The 24,116-nt window shown below is 36.1% G+C and overlaps 1 protein-coding gene across 1 annotated transcript; it reads right to left on the bottom strand.

Moving 5' to 3' along the window:
• Positions 1-207: 207 nt before the first annotated feature.
• ZFAND1 (zinc finger AN1-type containing 1) lies at positions 208-23,623 on the bottom strand. Its single transcript, XM_045806061.2, has 8 exons — positions 23,496-23,623; positions 16,324-16,366; positions 15,072-15,111; positions 13,046-13,173; positions 12,867-12,958; positions 11,970-12,091; positions 1,119-1,274; positions 208-1,030 (listed from the first exon to the last, which is right to left on the bottom strand). Exons 1-8 carry the CDS (start codon positions 23,548-23,550, stop codon positions 860-862), a joined length of 807 nt encoding a protein of 268 aa, XP_045662017.2. The 5' UTR covers positions 23,551-23,623; the 3' UTR covers positions 208-859.
• Between the last annotated feature and the right edge of the window lie 493 nt (positions 23,624-24,116).

Raw genomic sequence — 24,116 nt, 5'->3', positions numbered from 1 at the left:
TGACAAATAAAATAGAAAAGGGACAAAGCCTTCCCCAAAAAGAACAAAAAGGGAAAAAAAACAAATCATTTCTATTTTTTCCATATGGTAGTACTTTGATGAGTACCAATGAAATAGATCAGTCAGAAGTATTCACCTGATGTGCTGGTAAAAATATAGTTCCTTTTTGGTATGTATTTTGCTTTTATATATATATATATATATATATATATATATATATATATATATATATATATATATATATAAAGATACTGTAATGAAGTTGTGCTACCTCATCTTACTCTCATTTGTAATACATTTACACAAACAAAAAAGGTAAATCCTACTGGAGGAGGACCTTTATCAGAGAGATATGCCCCAATGCAGTTAGAAAACACCAAGAAAATCGTTTCCCCTTCCTAGGCCTATCCTGGCTTCATGATGCAAGGCTTGGCCAGGTTACTTGCTTAAAGCAAAAGCGATACATGTTAAAAGCCATCTCTTTCTTCCTCTGCCTTAGAAGTAGCAATGTCCCAAACAGGAGTCATTCCTTCAGCTTAGATCCTACAGTAAAGAGGATATGCTGCAGAGTCACAACAGCTGACATTAACTAAATGAAATACACCTTTTTTGTTGTTACTAAGCACAACCTAATAAAAGCTAAAGGTAAGAATTTGCTAATAATTGAATGTCCATTCATAGTTTAACACACAAAAATTCAAATTCAATTTAACAGAAAACTGATAAGGTAAATTATGACCTAATGGAAATAAGTTAAAAAGCAACTTTTAAAAATAATAAAATATATAGTATTTGTAGTAAAAGAAATTGACTTAACATAAAATTTTCCTTATCATTTCTGGCTTGAATCCTTAAAAGACTATTCCAAATAAGAATCAACATTTTTTAAAAATTGTTCTTCATCATTAAGATATTCCAAGATAATATTTCCACCATTATATAAAGGACAATTCTCCTTAGCAATCCAGGTTTCCAAAGTATGATCCAAGGGTAAGGCTTCTCCTGAAGTAATGTGACATAACCTTAATTTCTGTTAAGGGAAATAAATCACACTGTAATAAACATGCTGGTACACAGTATCCTAAAGCTTTTAGAGAAAAATTATAACCAGTTGTTACCTTAGCTGTTAATTTGTTATTATCATTTTTAAGACTGGTTAAAGAAGCTGCAAAGTCTATGACCTTTCCAATGCTCCATCGGTGGCAAAAGAACATTGGTTTGCTCTTCTCTTTGCTCCCCTTAGGTAAGAAAACCTGAAAGTAAACTCTTTCTGTCTGTAAAATAAAAAGTAAAATACAGTTAAAATACATATATATGTAATCTGTGTGTGTATATATATATACGTAATGTGTGTGTGTGTGCGCGCGTGTGTGTGTGTATATATATAAATATAATATTATAAAGACAGCATCTGTTTTTGTTTGGTGACCCGTCTTCCTCTCTTCTGGTTAGAGGATTACCCTCTAATGATGGATCTTTCAGTGGAATACCAATCACAGTACCCAAGAATCCACCTAAGTGCATATGCATAGGACCTGAGGCCCTAGGCTAGGGTGGTCTGTGCAAAGACAAGCATGTGACATAAAATTAGGCCAATCAAGGTCTTTTCCTGGGATTTTATCTTCAAAAACCAGGAGAAGGGAGGAGCATTTTATTTTTCCTTAAGAGTTTGGTTTTTTTGGGATGCCTAGGTGGCTCAGTCCATTAAGCATATGGCTTCGGCTCAGGTCATGATCCCAGGGTCCTGGGATCAAGTCCCCCATCAGGCTCCTTGTTCAGCAATGAGGCTGCTTCTCCCTCTGCCTGCTGCTCCCTCTGCTTGTGCGAGCGCATGCATTCTCTCTGACATGTAAAAATCTTTGAAAAAGAGTTCAACCTGAAGTTGCCTGTAGCTATCCCCTCATACCTCTCAGCTATTCCTGACCTAATGTGGAAAGTTTCCTCAAGTGGGAAAGAATGGCTCCAACACAGAGAGAAAAGTCAAAGAAACAGATGGACTCTTTCAACAGGATGAGTCCCAGAATCTGGCCATCCCTTGAGATCAGATCAATGCATCATTCCCCACTATAGAAGAAAAAATACTGTTTTGATTAAGCTAGTTGTAATCAAGTTTCTGTCACTTGCAATTAAAAGATTCCTGATACGTATTAACATTTCACCTGAAAGACCTTACTTCATATTTAGATACAGCAGGGCTCTTTAGAACAAAGGTCCTAAAAATAAATAAGGCAAGTAAGTACCTTATCAACAAAACAGAAGGATTCAGAGATTTGGAGGTGGTTCCTTTAGTATTTCATGTCCTGTGTGCTTCCTTACGTTGCATTTTCTGCTAAATTAAAAAATGTGGGAGAGCAGGGCACCTAGGTGGCTCAATCACAGATCAGGTCTTCATCTCAGGGTCGTGAGTTCAAGCCCCAAGTAGGGCTCCACACTGGGCATGGAGCCTCCTTAACAATCAATAAATTTAAAGTGTGTGTTGGGTAGGGGGGGAGGAGATCAAAGTTGTCTGGCCTCTGATCTTCCCTGATTCCTAAAAATTGCTTTAAAAAAAGCACTGACTTACAAATTTTGTGCTACAATAAAAATTTTGGTATAACTGGAGTATCTCTAAATTATAGAGGAAAGATCAGAATTATTTTAAGAAATAACAGATTCGACACAATTTCCACCTAAGCACTAAGGAATTTAGATTTGTTGAAAACCAATGGACTGTATCATACCAGGTAACAAATATTAAAAGAAAAAACAAATCATCAGAAATTTAAGTCTTGGGCCAATGCTATAACCTAATAGTTCCTGCTCCAAAACAAAGTAACAAGACCATCAAGAGCATAAATACAGGGATGCCTGGGTGGTTCAGCCAGGTAAGCATCCGCCTTTGGCTCAGGTCATGATCCCAGGGTCCTGGGATGGAGCCCCACATCAGGCTCCCTGCTCAGTGGAGAGTCTGCTTCTCCCTCTCCCTCTGCCTGCCACTCCCCCTGCTTGTACTCTGTCAAATAAATAAAATCTTAAAAAAAAAAAAAAAAAAGGAGCAAAAATACAAAAGGAAAAATTTTAAAAGCTATAGCCCCCTGCCCCACACATACACAAAGACAAGTACCCTTGAGAATCAAAAATGAAACAAATACAAACAAGTGCTAGGTAGGCAGGCTGAGCCACAGACTTCTAAAGCTCCAGAAGAGAAAGTAATAGTCAAGAGTTCAGCTGTGGGTTAGTGGGAAACAATAGTGCCACACGGAGATCAAGTACCCAGATCGGGCTCACTGCCTGGAAGCAGAGGCTAGCATGGGGCTTGTACTCCAGGACGCTGAAGAAGGTATTGCTACCAAAAATATTATTTAGGAAAGCAGAGGAGCACAGATTGAACACCTTGACAGTGAACAAAGCAAGGTCTTCCAACTCAGTAAATGGATCCACAATAATAAGAAAATCTCTTTAGAGCAAAAGTACAAACTGCCAATCTCAAGCTTGGATTGTAATGGAAGTCCTGAGTAGATGGCCCAGTGGAAGAAAATGCAAAACTGCTAGAGAGTGAGAGGTGAGTGGCCATAATAAGCAATACAGTAAGAACCTCCTACTTAAGACAGACATGTGGAATCTATAAATGGAAATTCAAAACAAAGGTTAACTTACAATGGGCAGATGAACTGAACTTAAAAAAGATACTTTTATGGATAGAGCCATAAAAAAAGAAACAAGAAGGTATGAATCAAGCTATGAAGATCCAATATGAAATATAAAAATTTTAAAATACAGTTTCTGAAATAAACTCAAACAGGAGAAATCTCAATAATATTCAATAAAAAGGTTTAACTGATTGGAAGGTGTATTTGAGAAAGTCCTCCAGAATGCAGCACAAATAGACATAAAGACAGAAATTATAAATCCCAAAAATATGTCTAACAAAAGTTAAGAGAAGGAAGCAATATTCAGAGATAATGACTATAATTTTCCAATAGTAAAAAAAAATAAGTCAAATTAAAAATGTACCTCCAGGGCCAACCTGAGCAATCAAAATAAATCCATATGTAGAAACACTACACCGAAATTGGAAAATACCATAAACTCCTAACTACCAAAAAACGGCTGATACCCATAAAGCAACAAGACTGACAGATGTTTCCTCAATAATAAACAAGGGCCAATGAATAGTGTATTGAGAGTTGAGAGAGTTTAATAGACAATCCAGCTCAAATGAGGGTAAAATAAGGGCATTTTTAGAAGACTAAAAGTTTACCAGTGAAGACTCTTAATGAATTACTAGTACGTTAGCCAAAATAAAAGTGAGTCCTGAGGAAAGGAGAAATTCAAAAACTATGTTGGTAAATTTGAACAGCTGCTGACTTAAGAATCCTGTGTGAACAAAGATGATGGGATGAGACACACTCAACTGGAGAAAGCATGTCAAACTTGTCTTATTCAAGAGGATACAATACTAAGTAACTTCAGATTCTGAGAGAAAAATTTAATTTTAAAAATTAAAAATGTAAGCACATGCCTATTATCATATTACAAAACATTACAATGGAGATTCTAGATACTACGTACAAAAAATGAATTTAGGTAGTATAATTATTGAAAAACTAAAATTAAAACTATCCTTATTTGTTAATGCAGTGTGATTGTTTACCTAGGAAATGAAGGCAAAGAAAAAAAAAAAATCAAAGAATTTGGTGATATGACTGAATAAGATAAACAAAAAGAAAACACCTTTTTTTCAATAGTACCTGGATATAGAGGTAGGTGGAAATATTCTGTTCATGACAGAAACAAAACCCATGAGAGAATTAGGGCTGAAAATAAGGAGTAAGATTTAAATGAAGAAAAACATACAATGTTACAGAAGACAATAAAACAGGAGTTAAATAAATGAAAAAACTTACAGGATTCTTAGACAGGAAGACAACACTACATATCATACCGTGCAAATCCAAAGTGAATCCTTCAGGAATGATTTCAGTCAGGACTTGCTAATAGTCCCAACTTGCTGGGAGAGTGAATTTCACTTTACCTAACTTCACAGAAATCACTAGATAATGTATTGAGGACCTTTTACAACACTTATTTACACCTAGTGAGCAAGGAGGGAGCCAGAATCTCCACTACAAAGAGGAAAAGTTCAAGAGGGTATAAAATCCTCCTAAGAACAAAGGGGGCTTCTCATAAATGGCCAAATCTTTACATCCTGTGGGCACTATTATTCACAGCTCATATTCTTGTGGGAAACTGGGGGACATGGGAAGCCACATATCTGTCTAACACCATGCTGTGTTCTCTCTTGCTATTTATAATGATTTCTCTCAGTTTCTCCATTTCTCCTTCAAAGAGCCTATAATCTTTAAAGTTACCTACTGGAGTCTGTCACTCAAAACCTTGTCCCATCAAGACAACCACGAAGATCCTAAGGTTTTTTGTTTTTTTAGTGTAGTTGACATACAACATTACACTAGTTTAGGTACACAGCATAGTGATTTGACAAGTTTATACATTATGCTGTGTTCACCACAAGTATAGCTACCATCTGTCCCCATACACTGCAATTACAATATCATTGACTATATTCCTAATGCTGTGCCTTTTATTCCCATAACTTATTCATTCCATAACTGGAAGCCTGTATCTCCCTCTCCCCTTCACCCATTTTGACCAACCCCTCACCGAGAAAGTTTTAATTTGAACATCATAAGGATGAATAATATGGATGAATTAAAGAATAAAACTAAGAAAAATATAGATGGGACTTACATTATCATATTAGGACATTCTATAAAGCTACTGCATCAAATAAATTTGGTATTGATACATGAGTAAAAAATGAGTGGAATAGAATAGGAAATCCAAAAATAGCGCCAGTTAAAAAAAAAAACTTAAACTTATTATATTGAAATACCAAATATTACCTTCAACAGGAGAAATGATTTAAGTAATTGGTGATGACAAAACTAACTAAAAACTGGAAGAAAAAAATTGGGTCCTTAGTTCATAGTATATGCTAAAAACAAATTCCAGATGGATTAAAGACAAATGCAAGATGCAAAAAAATAAAAATCCTAAAGAAAACCAAAGCAGGGAAAGAAGAAAAAAAAAAAGGCAGACCTTACAAAAAATTAAAACACTGATACATCAATGAGATACCTAAGTGAAATCAATATATTTGATAGATTTTGAAAAAAAAAAGTTTCCAAAGCAGATTACAGATTAAAAATTAACATCTATTATATTCCAAGAGCTTCCACAAGTTGACCAAACAAAATAAAAAGACATGAATATGGGTTAATGGACAACCAAAGAGAAAGATGATCAAAGGATATGGGTGATTAAAAAAGAGCAATTACACATGGCCAACATATTAAAAGACGCTCAAACTGAACAGTAGCCAAGGACATGCAAATTAAAGCAATTAGAAAGATCTTTTTATAGCCATTAGACTGGAAAACATTAAAAAGGATGATAACAGCTACTGCAAACCAGGGGAGGAGGAGAGGGTACTCTTATGTCTGGTCACAAGAGGCAGTATATTAAACTGGGTAGGTTGACAGCCTCATCCCAAGTGATCTTAGACAACTTGAGATTATTCATCTGTGAAATGAGGACATAGAATATTCCAATACTTCCAGTTACGGAATATACCGGGAGAATAATGAGCATTAAGAGAGATAAAAAATTTAAAGCCACAAAACAATGCCTGGCATAGTGTAATCAGTCAATAAAGGCTGACTATAATAACTGCTGCTAGTAGAAATCTAAATTGTGGCAACTTCCTTATAAAGCAGTTTGGCAACATCTATTACGATTTAAAATACACATATGCTTTGACCAAGCAAACACACTCCTGGGAATTTAGCTCACAGAAATAAGAAACCAGATTGAGACTACTTGCACAGTAGCCAAAACTGGAAACAAACTGAACGTTCATCAAGAGAAAATGGTAAAATATGACCTGTACATCCACACTAGAATATCTGCCCAATTTTTAAAGAACGATTTAAAGCCACACCAGCTCCCACGAGGGAATCTCTGCTGGGCACAAATGAAAAGGATATATAGAGATAAGGATAGATAGCCTACTTAAACCTGCCTTATTTTTATTTATAGCCATAATCACTATTTGACATAGTATATATAATATTTAATAGCTATCTCACCCCTTAGAATATAAACTCCATGTCGGCAAGGACTTTTATTTACTCTTGTCTCCCCAGGGCCTATTATGTAGTAGGTATTCAAAAAAAAAAAAAAAAAAAAAAAAAGTGGTGACTAAATGATATGATGCCATTTTTATAAAATGAAATAATGACCAAAAGATACTTTGTGTTTGCACACACATACAAGCAAACATTTCCATTTATGTAAAATTATATGCATGTATACACAAACATACATGAGTGTATATATATATATATAATATATATATAATATGTAAGTACATATGTGTCTAAATACAAACACACATTAATGCAAGGCGAAAAGTTATAGCTACAGACCTGTGGCATACCCCATGATAAACTATTACCTGTGTTAAGAACATAGATTCTGAAGCCAGCCCACCTGGTTTCAATTGGCAAGTTCTCCACTTAGTAGCTATGCTACTAGCAAATTACTTAACCTTTTTGTGCCTGAATTTTCTTACCTGTTAGGCAGAAATAATAGTGCCTCTCTAACAAGCTTCTTGTGAGGATTAAATGTGTTAGAAGAGGGACTGGAACAAAGTAAGTGCTATATAAGTTTTTACTGTTATGTTTAAGTAATGAAACAACTGTAAAGTAATCTGAACATTATTGGATACCTTTGGGCAGCCCTTCTCAACCTTGTCACTACTGACATTTTGGACCAGAAAATTCTTTACTGTGGGCACTGTCCTATGCATAGTAGGATGTTTAGCAGCATCTCTGGCCTACACCCTCTAGATACCATAGGATCCCCATGTCCAGTTGTGACAAAGCAACCCTAGGGGACAAAAATCACCTTCAGTTGAGAACCACGGCTTTAGTGGGAAGGACATGGGCAGAGGAGGGTGTGTTGGTTTTTCCCTTTATACATCTTTTAAAAGTTACGCTTGTAAAAGCATGTACTACATTTGTAATTTTAAAACCATCAACTCGAGATTTCAAAAAAAGGAAAGTGTTAATAATCACTAAAAAAAATAACTATAATCAATGGTTTTAAACCACGAGAATAAAAGGGAATATAGAAAATGTGATCAGTACAAAAGATGTGAGGAAAGAGGAAATAATCAAGGAAAAGGTTGATGAACAAAAAGCATAAGATGGAAGAAATATGTTCAAATAAATCATTGATCACAATATAAATGGATTCAACTCACCTATAAAAGAGATACTATCAAACTGGATTAAAGAAAACAAAGTCCAGCTATATGCTGCTTACAAGAGACACCCTACAACAAAACAGAAAAGTTAAATATAAAGGAATTTTAAAAAGACGTAGTAGTTAAGTATTCACTAAAAGAAAGCTAGGAAAACAGTATTATTCAAAATGGGATTTAATGCAAAATTCATAAAGATAAGAAATTCCATGTACCTGATAATATGTTTAGAAAAACCATTAGAATTACAAGAAATCTGACAAAACCAGTTATAGTGGGAGATTTTAACACCCTCAGTCTCAAACCGATAGATCAAGCAGACCAAAAATTAGCGCGGGCGCACACACAGGCACAGGCATGCATATGAATACATACAAATGGGGAAGGGGTGGTGGCAGGAGAAAGACTGCAAATGACAAAGCAAAAAGGGCAAAATGTAAATGATTGGTACATCTGGATAAAGAATATGGAAAAATTCTTTGTACTACTCTTATAACTTTTCTGTGTTTAAAACTATCAAGCTACCAAATAAAAAACCCCACACCCACACAAGCACATTGAAAATATATTCACTGCAAGATGGAAAAAGATCAGAAAATCTAAGCAAAGCAAATAAGAGGAAATAATATAAAAGCAGAATTTAGTGACACAGGAAGCAAAAAAAAAAAAAAAGCAAAAACAAAACAGTAGAGAGGTCAATAAAACCAAAATATGGTTCTCTAAAACAACTAAAATATAAATTAACACACACATACACAAATCTCTAGCAAGACTGTTAAGGGGTAAACAAAGTACAAATGAAAAAAAATTAACAATGAAATGGAATGACTACTAAAGACACAATAGAGATTTTGGAACATAAGAGAATAACTTGAAAACTTTGTAACAAACTGGAAAATCTACATCAGACAGTAAGTTTTTAAGAGAAGTTAATATTTACTAAATTTGGGGTGCCTGGGTGGCTTAGTTGGTTAAGTGTCCAACTCCTGATTCCAGCTCAGGTCATGATCTCAAGGTCGTGAGATAGCGCTCAGTGAGAAGTCCGCTTGAGATTCTCTCTTTTCCTCTCCCTCAGCCCCTCCCCCTGCTCGGGTGCACCAATTCTAATAAAATCTTTTTTAAAAAATTTACCAAAATTTCACAAGAAAGGACTATCCAAATAAACCAAGAAGAACTATTTAACACATTGAAATAGTATTCAAAATTCTCCCCTCAAAAAAAGCAACAGATTCAAAGGTTAACTCCCTTTAAAATAACCCTTCAGGAACAAATAATCCCCATTCACTACAAAGATTTCAAAGAATGAAAAAGAAAGCTACTCAATTTTATGTGTATAATATTGGTACTAATAAACACTAAATAATATATTAGCTAATCACTTAGCAGCGCATTTTAAAAGAATTACATACCAGAGTCAAGTAGTTTATTCTGGAATATGTGAGTGATTCAACAAAAAAAATTGATTAATGTAATTTAAAACATTTGTAAGGAAAGAAAAGACACCTGATTATCCTACTGGATGTAGAAAAACAGTAAAAATTAATACTTATTCATGATATAAATTCCTAGCAAACTAGGAATAGAAAGAAGTAATGCTAACGTGATAAAGGCTACTACCAAAAATTTACAGCAAATATAGTATTTAATGATGTTTTGAAGTCATTTACATTAAAGTCAGAAAAATGATGAAGATGCCTACTATCACCTACATTATTCAAGACTGTTCTAGAGATCTCAGCCAATGCACTAAGATAAATAAGGAGAAGAAGAAAAAACTGGGGGGGGGGGGGAGGAAACACCACAGAACTGTCATTCACAGAAGATATGGCTGCACAGAAAACACCCCAGAAAATCTACAAACTATGGGAACTATTAGAAAGATTATCTGTTAGAAAGAAGGACAACATACAACAATGAGCAATAACCAGTTAGGAAAATGTAATTTTTTTTTAAAGTTATCATTTAGAATGGCAACAAAAACGATGAGGAGCCTAAGATATATAAACATGTATACGCATTATAAAATGTTAAAGACATTTAAAAAAAAAAAAGACCTAAAAAAAAATTGGAAATCATAGATGTGGATGGGAAGAATCAAAATTCTAAGATGTCAACTGCCTCTAATCTAAAATTTAACAATTCCTATCAAAACTGCAATTTCGAAGAACAGGACAAAGTGATCCTAAAATTTTTTTACAAAGGAATAAATTGCCAGGCATAGATGTGGTTGAAAGCAAAGAATAAGGTGGAATGACTTGTCCTACTTATTATAAAGCTATGATAATTAAGACAGTTTGCTATTAATGCAAAGACAGACAAACAGATCAAAGGAACTAAACTGACTTCCATAAATTAGTCCTATATGTATAGAACAATCTGGCGTATGACAAAGATTTCATTATAAGGGTGAACTCTTCAATATCTTATGTTACGACAATAGGAAATCCCTACGGGGGAGGGAATCTCTACTTCGCTTACAACTAAATTCCAAATGGAACAAAGAGTTGATAATTTTTTTTTTTTAACTTTTAAAGGAAAATATACGAAAATAACTTATTTTAAAAAGTACAAATCTTAAGGAAATTGAATTTGAGTACATTAAAATTCTCAAGTCTGAACCACCAAAGAGATCAAAAACAAAGTGAAGACAAGCCATAGACAGAGAAGATATGTGAAACCCATTTACTCAAGAAAGCATAAGAATTCAGAATATATATTAAAAAAAATCCTATAAACTTTTTAAAGCAAACCCAAAACAACCAACTGAAAAAATGGGCAAAGGATATGAATCGTTCACAGACATAAAATGGCCAATAAATCAATGCAAAGTAGCTGAACCTTGTTAGTCACAAAGGAAATTCAACTTTAAACTTAAGTTTAGAAACAAGAAAAACTGAAACTCTCAGACACTACAGGAACAAGATAAATCAGTACAACCACTGACAACAGAAAGTTGATAATATCTAGTAAAGCTGAAGATGAGTAAACCCCATGACCTGGTATTTCTATTTCTAGAAATATTCCCTAAAGTAGCATTTTTCAATCTGATTGATGGTCTCAATCCTTTAAGGGTTATAAAATCAACAATCTTTAAAATAAAGCAGAACAAAAAACATCAGAGTACGTAACACATAAGGCTAGTATATAACAAACCTAGGTATTACATACTGAAACTATGTTAAGGTATATATATATACACATATGTATGTTCGTATGTACATACGTACTGAGAGATTATATAAAATAGAGTATTGTGGAGTCTTAAAGGGACCACCCTAGAAAAACGTTCCCATATATACACAAGGATGTTCACTATTAGAACGGTTTATAATAGCCAAAAATTTGGAAAAAATCTGAATCTTGTTCGTTAGGAAAATGCATAAATTGTGGTATATTCATACTATGGAATAATGTGTACCTATCAAAATGAATGAACTAGACTAAATGTTATCAGCATGGATAAGTGTTAAAAACATGATGCCAAGTGATTAAAAAAAAAGTTGAAAAAAATACATATGGTTCACTGACAATTCTGTAAAGTGAAAAAAAAACTCAAAACTATATACCATATAATACTAGTAACAATACATCAGGTTCAGATTAGTTGTTATTTGATGGGTGGGAAGAGTAAAATGAGACCAACCTGTGGCAATGACTTATCTCCATCAGCATGCATTTTTAATTTCATCAATGCTACCTTTGCAGCTGTTTCACTATTTTTTGCACCTTTCCGTCGTTTACTTGCTGTCTCTCCTGTCTTAGAATCTAAGAAATAAGTATAAGCATATAAGCACATAGAATTTTTACATTACATTTTCTAGAGTTCTATTAATTACTATTTATTAGTTATGGCCTTGAAATGTATATAAATTACACAGAGTGGAGCTATATACAGACCACATTCCTTTTGTTGGTAGTGTATTTACAGGACCATTATAAAAATACCATTGAGGTTGATCTAAGCAATCCCCATATCAAAAAAACTCACTGTGCTTCTCTCCAATTTAAGCCTATTTAATCCAAAACAATCACTAACACTTCTGCAGAAAACTTTGAGATTTGGTTACAAAAGATTTTAAATAAAATATTAATATTAATATTATCTGTATCCTTAATACAAAATTCTGAAGATATTGGCAGAAAGACTCGTCTAAGTCACAGATACATTCTTCCTGGCGCCTCAGATTACCAGCAGCAGTCACAGGACAGCTGAGATTTGACATTAGTATTTAAAGAAAGCAAACCACTACATCGGCCTTATGAATACCATGTCTAGCCATGACAGTTAGCCAGCTGATCTAAGTAGCCCAGTAAAAGAACATCTGGTAGGGTACTTCCCACTGAATTTCCAATTTTTCACTGGTCAGGTAGGATGTGGGAGAAATACAGTCACAAAAATGTCATCAAAATATATAGCAAGTTATAAAAGTTGAGGCCATGAAAAACATGTTCCATAGCATGCAAGCCGACTAACAAGCAGGACTCTGTAACTAACAGATATACAGCAGTAAGGAAACAATGAAACTTTCTAGATACTTGCCAATAATGTCTTGAACAAGTTTCTGAGTGGCAGCCAAACGAGGCTTAGGAATTTCCAGTTTTTCACATTCATGATCCGACTGATGACGGTGCCTATGAGCAACAGAAGAGTGACACTAGTTCATGTATTTGTATACAACTTACACAGATACACAGAATTTGAAAGGTCTCAATGATCACCTCAGGCAAAAATTCTTCTCACAATAAGGACATTTAACTGGCACAAGCTCTCTTTCAGCACAGCCCTTGAATGAGCATGGGTAAGATGTACGCTTATCTGATTTCAGTCTCTCATTGATTATAGTCACCTGAAAATGTACAAAGAGAGAACTGGCATTATATATTTCACATTTAAAGCAAATAAACATCTATTTTGGAAGGCAACATTCATACCATTTTTGCTTAAACTTGTCAGAACTTACACACTCTCACATAACAGATTATATATAATAAGTGTGTGAGAAATGATTACTCTGCTGACTGTCCTACATTTTCATAACTTTCTTACTATGGTATATTTATCTTCTAAGTCAAGTTAAAATGACTATCCAGTTACTCTTCATAATTTTAGTCTTCTACTCTGTATCAGTCCTAAACAAAGATGCCCCCATGATAATATGCTTAGGTGACCATTTCACAGACCCTCAAATAGCAAGTCATAACTACTTTCTATGCCGATTTTAGGAAGTTTTTATATATATATTTATATATATATATTTAACTCTCATATATATATATACACATATATATGAAAACTTAAAAATACATATATATGAAAACTTAAAAGTATGTTTATCCATGATACAGAAGGTGAAAGACGGTTTTTACAATGATACATTCTCTATTCTGCTACATGCTCTACTCTGCAATTATTATATTGCCAGCAAATAGAGGAAGACAACATTTTACAAAAAAAAAAAAAAAAATCCAGGCCAGTCTAGTTTAAGTAACTAGGTTTCTAGAGCTGGATGAATTTAGTGAAATAATTTCTTAAAATCTACAACCAAAGGGCATTCCTCTATATAAATGGTAGTTCTATCTTATTGGAATTGACTATTTTTCCAAATTTGGTCTAATGGTAAAATTATTTTTACTTCATTATTTAAGGAGATCTCATTGACATTCTATGAGAGACACTCATAGAAATCAAATGATATAAGAAAAAGGAAAGCACAGAGAAGATTTACAAGCTGTAGAAGAAACAGTAATATGTTTACTATAATGACTATTTCTCTCCAATTAATCCTGCATAATACCAAAATGTTAATTTTTATTTTCCTCACATAAATCACCTAAACCTCAAAGGACCAGATTTGAACTGAAGCTCATTTAACCTTAATTTTCTATTATTGAGAAAACAGGTATAAAAATCCTTAGTAAAGTGCTTGGTAAATGCTGGGCAGGAATAAACATCAACTGAAAAATGTGAGGCACATGTTTTCTACCAAATTGAGTGGATTCAATTTAACTTCCTGCCTTTCTCTGACTAAAAGAGATGAAGCAACTTATAAATTTGAGAAAATTATATGTGGCATGGTGGGCTCAGCTTTCTCTTCTTCCCTCTTAGAATTGAACTGCCCTCAAGGAGGAGGCCTAACCTGGGGAAGCACAGCTACGACTAATGGGAAAATCTGCCTAATTCTGATTTCCTTTGCAGCCTTCACGACACTATACTAATAAGCTTCATCACTCAGTTTATCCTTTACAAGTAGTAATAATGATATTTTGGCTTCTAACAGCTCTTACTAATCTCTCAATTTGATCAGAATTGGGGTGAGGATTTTATTGGACTACAGGTTTGTTCCTGGTGTTCTAAGGCCGATTGAGTCAGAACAATTCGTAACCATCAAATCCTAACACTAGGAAATAGGGAAAATGAACAAAACAGTGAAGGAAAACTTGAAGGAATACATAATGAGGATGTTAACTCACCGTATATTTATAAATATAAAGCCTAAAGCAGGAAGTGGGCCACCTAAACATAACTGCAACATACAAGATTTATAACAATTTATAAATACCAAGGAGACCAATTTTTCTTTAAAACAAACTGAGAAAAATAACAGAAAAGGAACTAAGAGCCTCTTTACATAATCAGTTAAGTATGCCAAATTTTAATCTGTGGTACCTTGAATGGTTTTAAATTCAATCAAATTCTGAATGAAAATACATAAATACAAACATTTTATTAGAACTCGTAACATACCTCAGGACAGCTGTGTGACTCCCTGCTTCTGTGTTCAAGGCTTAAATAATTTAAAAAGAAGTTTAAATCCAATCAAATAATGTACTTAAAGATAACTGTAGTAATTACAGGTATTTTAATGGTTAGTATCCTTAAGATACACACTACATTAACTCTGCATATAAGAATAAACTGAAATGCCAGATAAATTAAAGATAGAACATCGATAGTATCAAAAGTTTAAAAACCCAACTGTTCAACTTCAATATGAATAAAAACAATTCACCACTCTAAACTACCTCTGAGAGCTTCGAGGTGTGTGGAAATACAAAGAATCTTTTAATTCCTTTTATTTCTCAAAGACCATCAGGAATAAAATGTCAAAGAAATGCTCTAGTTCTGAAGGACTTAAAAATATGCATTACTTTTATTTAATCCTAATAAATCTTTGAGTTATTTTCTGAAGATAATTCTTTCTATTTAATGTTCTATTTAATAAGTTAAATGCCTAAAACATGGGGGCACATGGGTAATGTTAAGCATCTGCCTTTGGCTCAGGTCATGAACTCAGGGGTCCTGGGATCTAGTTCCACATGGGGCTCCCTGCTCAGCGGGGAGTCTGCTTCTCCCTCTCCTCCTTCTGCCCCTTCCCCCACTCATGCTCATGCTCTCTCTCAAATAAAATCTTAAAAAAAAAAAAAAAGCCTAAAACACAAAAGTTTATTACAAAGAAAAGACATTTTCCAAGATCTTTGGTTCGTTCCCAGGTTTTACTTTGCATGTGATTTGTGTGCAAAGGACATGTAATATCCAATTTAAGAAATGTATAGGTTGGGCTCTTCATTTTAATTAATAAAGTACCTGGACTGTTTTCTACCTTTTTTTTTTTTTTTTTTTTTTTTTTTTAAGATTTTATCTGTCAGAGAGAGAGAGAATGCACACAAGGCAGATGCTCAACTGACTGAGTCACCCAGGCATCCCTTCTACCATATTCTTTATATTGTGGCTATGTTCTCTCCTTGTGATTACAAGACACAAATATAACTTTTACGTAAAAATCACACACACAAATCCACTTCTGAAAGTTTAAAGTTTACCCACATATATGCACAAGTAATCAGAGCCTAGGACTATATTTTCTAAGTAATTATTATAATATAAAATATCAATGGCTAAAGTAAAAGCTATTTTAAATCATTCTGCTTTTCAGAAAGAAATCTCATATTACAAACACTAAAATTACTCCCAAATCCTGTATAAAAATTTAACTTACCAAAATACTCCTGAACAACCATCACATACAAATGGAAGAAAATCTAAAATTGAGGGAAAAATGTGATATGCACTGATTAAGTTTTCTTAAACAAAAACATTCTTAAAGGACTGAACTACATCTATAGGAGAACTCTTCTTTTTGACCAATATCCTAGCGTAGGAAGTAGTGGTTAAACAAAAGCGATCACAACCTCACGCACTCTGGGAATGACTGGGTTACCAGGAGATAAATGTTCCTTGTAATAGTGTGCTAAATCGGAAAAAAAGTACTGGGTTTTTTTGGATGCCCAGATTTATTACATGTTGTTTCTGAGTACTGTATGCTGCAAAAATCCTGCATTTGAAGCGAAAATCCTGGGTTTCAAGTCTGATTCCACAGTTTACTAATCTCGCAGTGCTAAGCAAACCGTTTAATATTAAGTAAAGTTTTGTGGGGGATGAGAGGAAGATGGCAGCATCGCAAGACCGTGAGCTCACGTCCTCCCACAGACACACCAAGATAACAGCTACATCTGAAAAACACCTGAAGACATGAAACGGACCTTCCACGCTTAGTCCTACAGAGGGAGGCCGTACTGGAAGGGTGGGAGGGGTGGAGACACAGTTGGGAACCAAACCTGCGGTAAGACTAACCATAAATAGGAGGAACACAAGCACAGAAAAGCTAGAGGATCAGAGCCCATACCAGGCACCCCAACTACTGGGAACCTGCACGGGGAAGAGGAGAACTCATAATATCGGGCTTTGAAAACCAGTGAGGCTAAACGTCACAAGCTTTTAAAATCAGCAGGGCTCACCTCCAGGTATTTTAAAAATAGAGCTCTATGACTGGAGGCAATAGTATTTGAGTCCTCACCCTTAAAAAGCTAGAATAAGTAACTGCTGGCAACTAGCACAGAAGCAACAGTTTGAAAAATACCTGGGATAGTCATAAAGGCAATTTATTTACTAGTCTCAGAATGTGCGCTAGAGGGACAGGATCTTAAAGATTTTTTTTTTATCTGACAGAGAGAGAAAGCCAGGGAGAGAGGGAACACAAGCAGGCAGAGTGGGAGAGGAAGAAGCAGGCTCCCAGCGGAGCAGGGAGCCTGAAGTAGGGCCCCATCCCGGGACCCTGGGATCACACCCTAAGCTTAAGGCAGACGCTTACCGACTGAGCCACCCAGGCGCCTCTAGAGGGACAGGATCTTAGACTTCTCCAAGAAGAGAAGTGCTAGAGGGCGCCATTTCTTTTCCTCTCCCAGGTTGGATAGCTTGGACACTTGGAGAAACCAGCACTAACACTCTCCAGCTACCTTGCTAGCACATGTGTCTGCCCATGCATTCACCTGCGTTCCCACCCCATCCAACCTGCTCACCTCAGCAGACTTCCTCCATTCAATAGGACCACAGAGGCTGACTGCACACACCTAATCTGACTGCTGGCTTACCCACTTACAAGTCCACCAAGGCCTCTCAACACTGCAGGAACCAAACTCTGCCCAGTGTGCCCACAGCAAGCAAAGTAGGTCACAGCAGCCAACAGAGCTGAAGGAAAATAAGGCTCAGCCACAACAGTGGTGTGCGTGCAGCCCCCAGAAGACACCCCGGAGCACCTGGTTCTGGTGACCAGGTGGCATCGTACTCCAAGGCACCACGGGACCTCTTCAACACACGTACACTAACTTTCAAGACCAAGATACATAGCGGATCTCCTAAATACATAGTAACAGAGTTACACAACAAGAGACAGAGGATTATGTCCCAAATTAAAGAACAAGACAAAAATCACAGCAAAAGAGTAAAACTGTGATAAGCAGTATGCCGAATAAAGAAAATAAATAATAGTCACAAAGATATTCACTGGACTTGAGAAAAGAGTGGATGAATTCAGTAAGAACTTCAACATAATATAGAAAATGTAAAACAGGGGCACCTGGGTAGCGCAGTCGTTAAAGCGTCTGCCTTCGGCTCAGGGCGTGATCCCGGCGTTATGGGATCGAGTCCCACATCGGGCTCCTCGGCTATGAGCCTGCTTCTTCCTCTCCCACTCCCCTGCTGTGTTCCCTCTCTCTCGCTGGCTGTCTCTCTGTCACATAAATAAATAAAATCTTTAAAAAAAAAAAAAAAAAAAGAAAATGTAAAACAGAACCAGTCAGATGAAGAATTCAATAGCTAAATAAAAAACACACTAGAGAGAACAACAGATAAGGGGAGGCAGAGGAACAGATCAACAATCTAGAAGACAGGATAATGAAAAGCAACCAAGCCGAAGAGTAAAAAGAAAAAACAATAAAAAATGAGAATAGGATAAGGGAACTCAGTATCATCAAGTGTACTAACATTCACATTATAGGGATCCCAAAGAAAGAGAAGGGGGCAGAAAACTTCTCTGAGGAAGGAAACAGACATCCACATCCAAGAAGCAAAGAGAACCTCCAAGATGAACCCAAGGAGGTCCATACCAAGACAAATAATAATTAACATGACAAAAAGTAATGACAAAGAGATAATTTTAGGAGCGCCTGGTGGCTCAGCCGGTTAAGCATCTGCCTCCTGATTTCAGCTCAGGTCATGATCTCAGGGTTATGAGATCGAGCTCTGCATCAGGCTCCGTGCTGGGCATGGGTATATACAAGGAAAACCCCATAAGGCTACTAGCTGATTTTTCAGCAGAAACTTTATAGGCCACAAGATAATGGCATGATATAGTTGAAGTATTGAAAGGAAAAAACCTGCAACCAACAATATTCTACCCAGCAAGGTTATCATTCAAAATAGAAGGAGGGAGAAAGTTTCCCAGATAAACAAAAGTTAAAGAAGTTCATCACCACTACAAGAGCTTTACGCAAAACACTGAAGAAAATTCTGAGTAGAAAGAAAAGGCCCTAACTACAAGAAACTTATGAAAGGAAAATATTTCACAGGTAAGAATAAACATATAATAAGGTAGTAGATAAATCACTTATAAAACCAGCATGGAGGTTAAAAAGCAGTAAAATGAATTATATCTACAAAAATGAGTCAAGTGATACACAAAACGATGTAAAACATGACATATACATAAAACATGGGTCGGGGAGTAAATATATAACACTTTTAGAATGTGCTCAAGCTTAAGGAACCACATCAACTTAATATAAATTGTCATATGCATGTTTTATATGAACCTCATAATAACCATGAATCAAAAACCTATAAGAGATACACAAATACATAATAAAGAGAAAGGGATCCAAGCCTAACACTAAAGAAAGTCATTAAACCACAAGAGGGCAAGAGAAGAAGAAAAGAACAGGTGAACTACAAAAACAACCATAAAAGAAGTAACAAAATGGCAATAAATATATACTTATCAATAATTACTTTAAATGTAAATGGACTAAATGCTCCAATCAAAAGATATAGGGTGACCAAATGGATTAAAAAAACAAGACCCATCTATCTGCTGCCTACAGGGGACCCTCTCCAGACCTAAAGGACACACATACAAACTGAAAGTGAAGGGCTGGGAAAACATACCATGCAAATGGAAGCCAAAATACTTAACATCACACCAAACAGACTTCAAAATAAGCACCGTAATGAGACAAAGAATGGCATTACATAATGATAAAAGCCACAATCCAAAAAGAGGATATAACAAGTATCTATATACTCATCTTAGGAACACTTAAATACATAAAGCAATTACTAACAAAGGGAGAAATTGACAGCAATATGGTAACAGTGGGGCATTTTAACAACCCACTTATATCAATGGGTAGATCATCCAAACAGAAAATCAATATGGAAACAGTGACTTTCAATGAAGCATTAGACCAGATGGACCTAATACATACACAGAATATTCTATCCAAAAACAGCAGGATACATTCTTTTCAAAGTGCACATAGAACATTCTCTAAGATAGATAACCTATTAGGTCATAAAACTAGTCTCAGTAAATTTAGGAAAACTGAAATCATCATCAAGCATCTTTTTTAACCACGAAAGATATGTAACTAGAAATCAACTACAAGAAAAAAATCTGGAAAGAACATAAATACTTGGAGGCCAAATAACATGCTACCAAACAATGAATGGGTAACCAAGAAATCAAAAAGGAAATAAAAAAAATACATGGAGATAAATGAAAATGAAAACACAGTGGTCTAAAATCTTACGTGGTCAAGTAACCTAAAACAAAGAAGACAAGAATACAAAAAAGACAGTCTCTTCAACAAATGGTGTTAGGAAAACTAGACAACTACCTGTAAAAGAATGAAACTGAAAAAATCTCTTACACCAGACACATTAAGACCTATATGTAAGACCTAAACCCATAAAATTCCTAGGAGAAAACATCGGCAGTAATCTCTTTGACTTCCATCAGCATTAGCAATATTTTCTAGGTAAGTCTCCTAAGGCAAGGGTACCAAAAACAAAATAAACTTGGAATTATAACAAAATTAGAAGTTTTTGTGCATCGAAGGAAACCATTAACAAAACAAAAAGGCAACCTACTGAATGGGAGAAGATATTTGCAAATGATATTTCTGATAAGGGGTTAATATCCAAAATATATCAAGAGCTTACACAACTCAAAATCCAAAAAACAGATAACCTGATTTTTAAAAATGGGCAGAGGCCCCGAATAGACCTTTCTCCAAAGACAACACAGAAATGGCCAATAGACACATGAAAAGATACTTAAATCACTAATCCTCAGGAAAATGTGAATCAAAACCACAGTGAGATATCACCTTACACCTGTCACAATGGCTCTTTAAAGAATTAGAAGTAGAAATACCATATGATCCAATCATTCCACTACTGGGTATTGACCTAAGGAAAATAAAAACACTAATTTGAAAAGATCTCTGCACTCCTGTGTTTACTGCAGTATTATTTTTGATAGCCAAGATATGGAAACAACCCAAGTGTCCAAAGATAGAAAAGTGGATAAAAAAGATGTGGTACGTAAATATACTATAGAATATTACTCAGCCATAAAAAAAGAATGAGAATTTGGCATTTCTGAAAACATGCACGGACTAGAGGGTATCATGCTAAGTGAAATAAGAACAGAGATACCATATGATTTCACTTACATGTGGAATTTAAAACAGAAACAAACCAAAAAACTGACTCAAGTACACAAAACAAACTGCTGGTTGCCAGAGGACAGGTGGGTGCGGGGATGGGTGAAATAGATAAAGGGGATTAAGAGGTACAAACTTCCAGTTATAAAATAATTAATTCACAGAAATGAAAAGCATAGAGAACATAGTCAATAATATTATAGTAACATTGGATGGTGACAACGGTGACATTTATCATGGTAAGCACTGAGTAGTAAGTGGATTTGCTAAATTTATATACTGTGCACCTGAAACTATACAGTCAAGTGAAGCTGAGTATGTCCAATCGCACTTTTACAAAGAGAAAACAAAAGGCACTGCATTTCAGAGAAGACTACAATTGCCCCCGAAAAGGTCTCACCCTACAGGGTACCTTAACCAAAACAGAAAGAGGTCCTATCATAACCCAAAGGGATCCATGGATAATTGTGCTTATCAAGGGGGACTGAATACAGTTCTTCCTCTACCTCAGAAGTAGGCTAAGTGAACTGACACTGTTGTTCTGAAGGTATGATACTGTGGGCATGTTTCATACCAAAAAAGTATGTATTCATTTGTCAACAAAAAGAAACTGAAGCATAAGACTGTTATGTCTCTTTCAAATTGGAAAAAATTGTACATGCTTGCTATTTTGAGACTTCTGGTGATGAATTAGATATTAAATATAAACCAAGAGGACCTGGAGGGAAGAATTAAGATCAAGATAGGAAACTATCTTTCTATCCATCCGGAAGCTACAGGAAATTTAGGATACTCACTTAATACCCTCTAAATCCTAACCCCCTTTCCACTACTCCAAAAGAGGTAAACCCTGGCCTCATTTCATATATATTTATATTTTAAGAGATCCCTGAAGTTGGCAGATACCATGGACTTAGAAATCACATATACCAGAGATAAACATAACTTACGGTCAACACCCAGTTGGCTAAGCTTCTCTAGGAGAGATCTACAAGGAAATGTTTCCTAAATGGCTGGCCATGACAGCCAGTGGTAAAATATACACATACAGACTGTAAGTGACAAGAACCTAGAGGGGATTGTGCCCTTTTGCCCACTGCCCACAGAAGGTATCACTAACCAATTGCAGCATTCCCACTAAAACTGGGCTAAGTCTCAAGAGTCCTCCTTTCACCTGGTACCTACAACCAATAACTAAAGCTGCAATGAGAGATGAAACCTATTTGCCACCCTATGTAGTAACAGTCAACTCTGACAGCACAGATTTGGAGCAAAACCCAGGTACCAAAAACGGAGCATTCTGTATCGCTCCAATGCTTCAGAAACTTGCCTGTCCAGATGTAGGACATCCTAAAGCTTGTGCCACACTACCACTGGCTATTAGATTGGGCTAGGCGTATCACACAGTCTCTCAGTTAACTGTAGAGAGAACATCGCCTTATTAATGCTTCAAAATGTGGATTATTCTGAAAGCTTTTCTATGGAAAAGACTGTATTGTATACCCTCCTATGTAGTTCCAGCACCAAAATTGATGCTTGGTAAATGTTTGTTGAATCAGTAATATTCAATCGAAGAATGACAGAACTCAAGTGAGGATAATGATCATCTAGCAGAATAGGCTGAAAATCTGATAAAAGCTAAGGGCATTCTCACGAGAAGCCGCGAAGACCAGGTGAAAAACTGATCTTGCCTAACTCCACCTGACAGGTAAGTAACAAATAAAAAATTTAGGAAAGAAAAGTGGCTTGCTCAAAGTTGCAGTGGTGGGATCAGAGGGCAACACAATTCTCCCAACGTCGGAAAGGAGTGGGAGGGACACAACAAGTTCTTGGCCAAGCACACTCGAAAAACAAAGGGAACACTGCCAAGGCATGTTTTACGGAAATTGCATGGTTCGCTTCTAAAGAGACCACAAGTCTCTTCCAAAGGCTCAGGGGCAAGAAAAAAATACCAGCACACCTCATTGCAGACCCAGGAGGGACGAACCCACCCTGCCTCCTCAGACTTCACCCCGCCCCACCACCTCCCCTCACCCGCCACCACTATCCGTGAAGGCACAGTGGGATCCAGGTCTACCACGCCCGTGGCTAAGGACTGTTAGATCACCTCGCTGCCGGCAATGCTCCACCTGACAGTGCTGCCCTAAGTCCAACTCCGCCATCACAGCGCCGCAAGAGGCGGGGCTACGGCACACGCGCGGCGCCTGCTGGGAGTGTGGCGAACCTCGGGGCGGAGCCTGCCGCCGGGCTGGTGCGTCCACCCGGAGGAGTCAAGCTGTTGGGAGTGCATTAGTTATGAGTCTATCTGCGATCTAGGAGTCTAGTGAGGCAGCACGAAGAAAAGGCAGTTGGTATGTTTGTCTTTTTCCTGGGCGGCAGTCTTCGCGTCCAGTCCTTAAGGAAATACCCAATTATCCATCTGGAAGACTTCGTGCTGAAATTCTCTCCTTGCTGCAACGCAAATCGGGGACGACCTCACAAGGATTTTTTTTTTTTTTTTTTTTTTTAATCTACGGCAATCTCCGAACCGGCACAGTGCCTGGCGCAAATATTTGCAATAATCAAGTGAAGGAGAAGGACCTTATTCAATTCCGTATTTGTCCTGCACCAGTGTTACTTAATAATATAGTTTAAATCCCTCTTGCAAGGGAATCATTAGGCTTACTTAAAAAAATAAAGTTTTTCTTTATTTTTATTAATTCGGGGTGGGGGGGAAGCGAAGTCTGTA

Source organism: Ursus americanus, chromosome 9 (genome assembly GCF_024610735.1).
Source record: "Ursus americanus isolate L20-20 chromosome 9, mUrsAme1.1.p, whole genome shotgun sequence".
Lineage (NCBI taxonomy): Eukaryota > Metazoa > Chordata > Mammalia > Carnivora > Ursidae > Ursus > Ursus americanus.
Note: the sequence above shows the minus strand (reverse complement) of the source record. Positions and strands in the feature narration are given on the sequence as shown.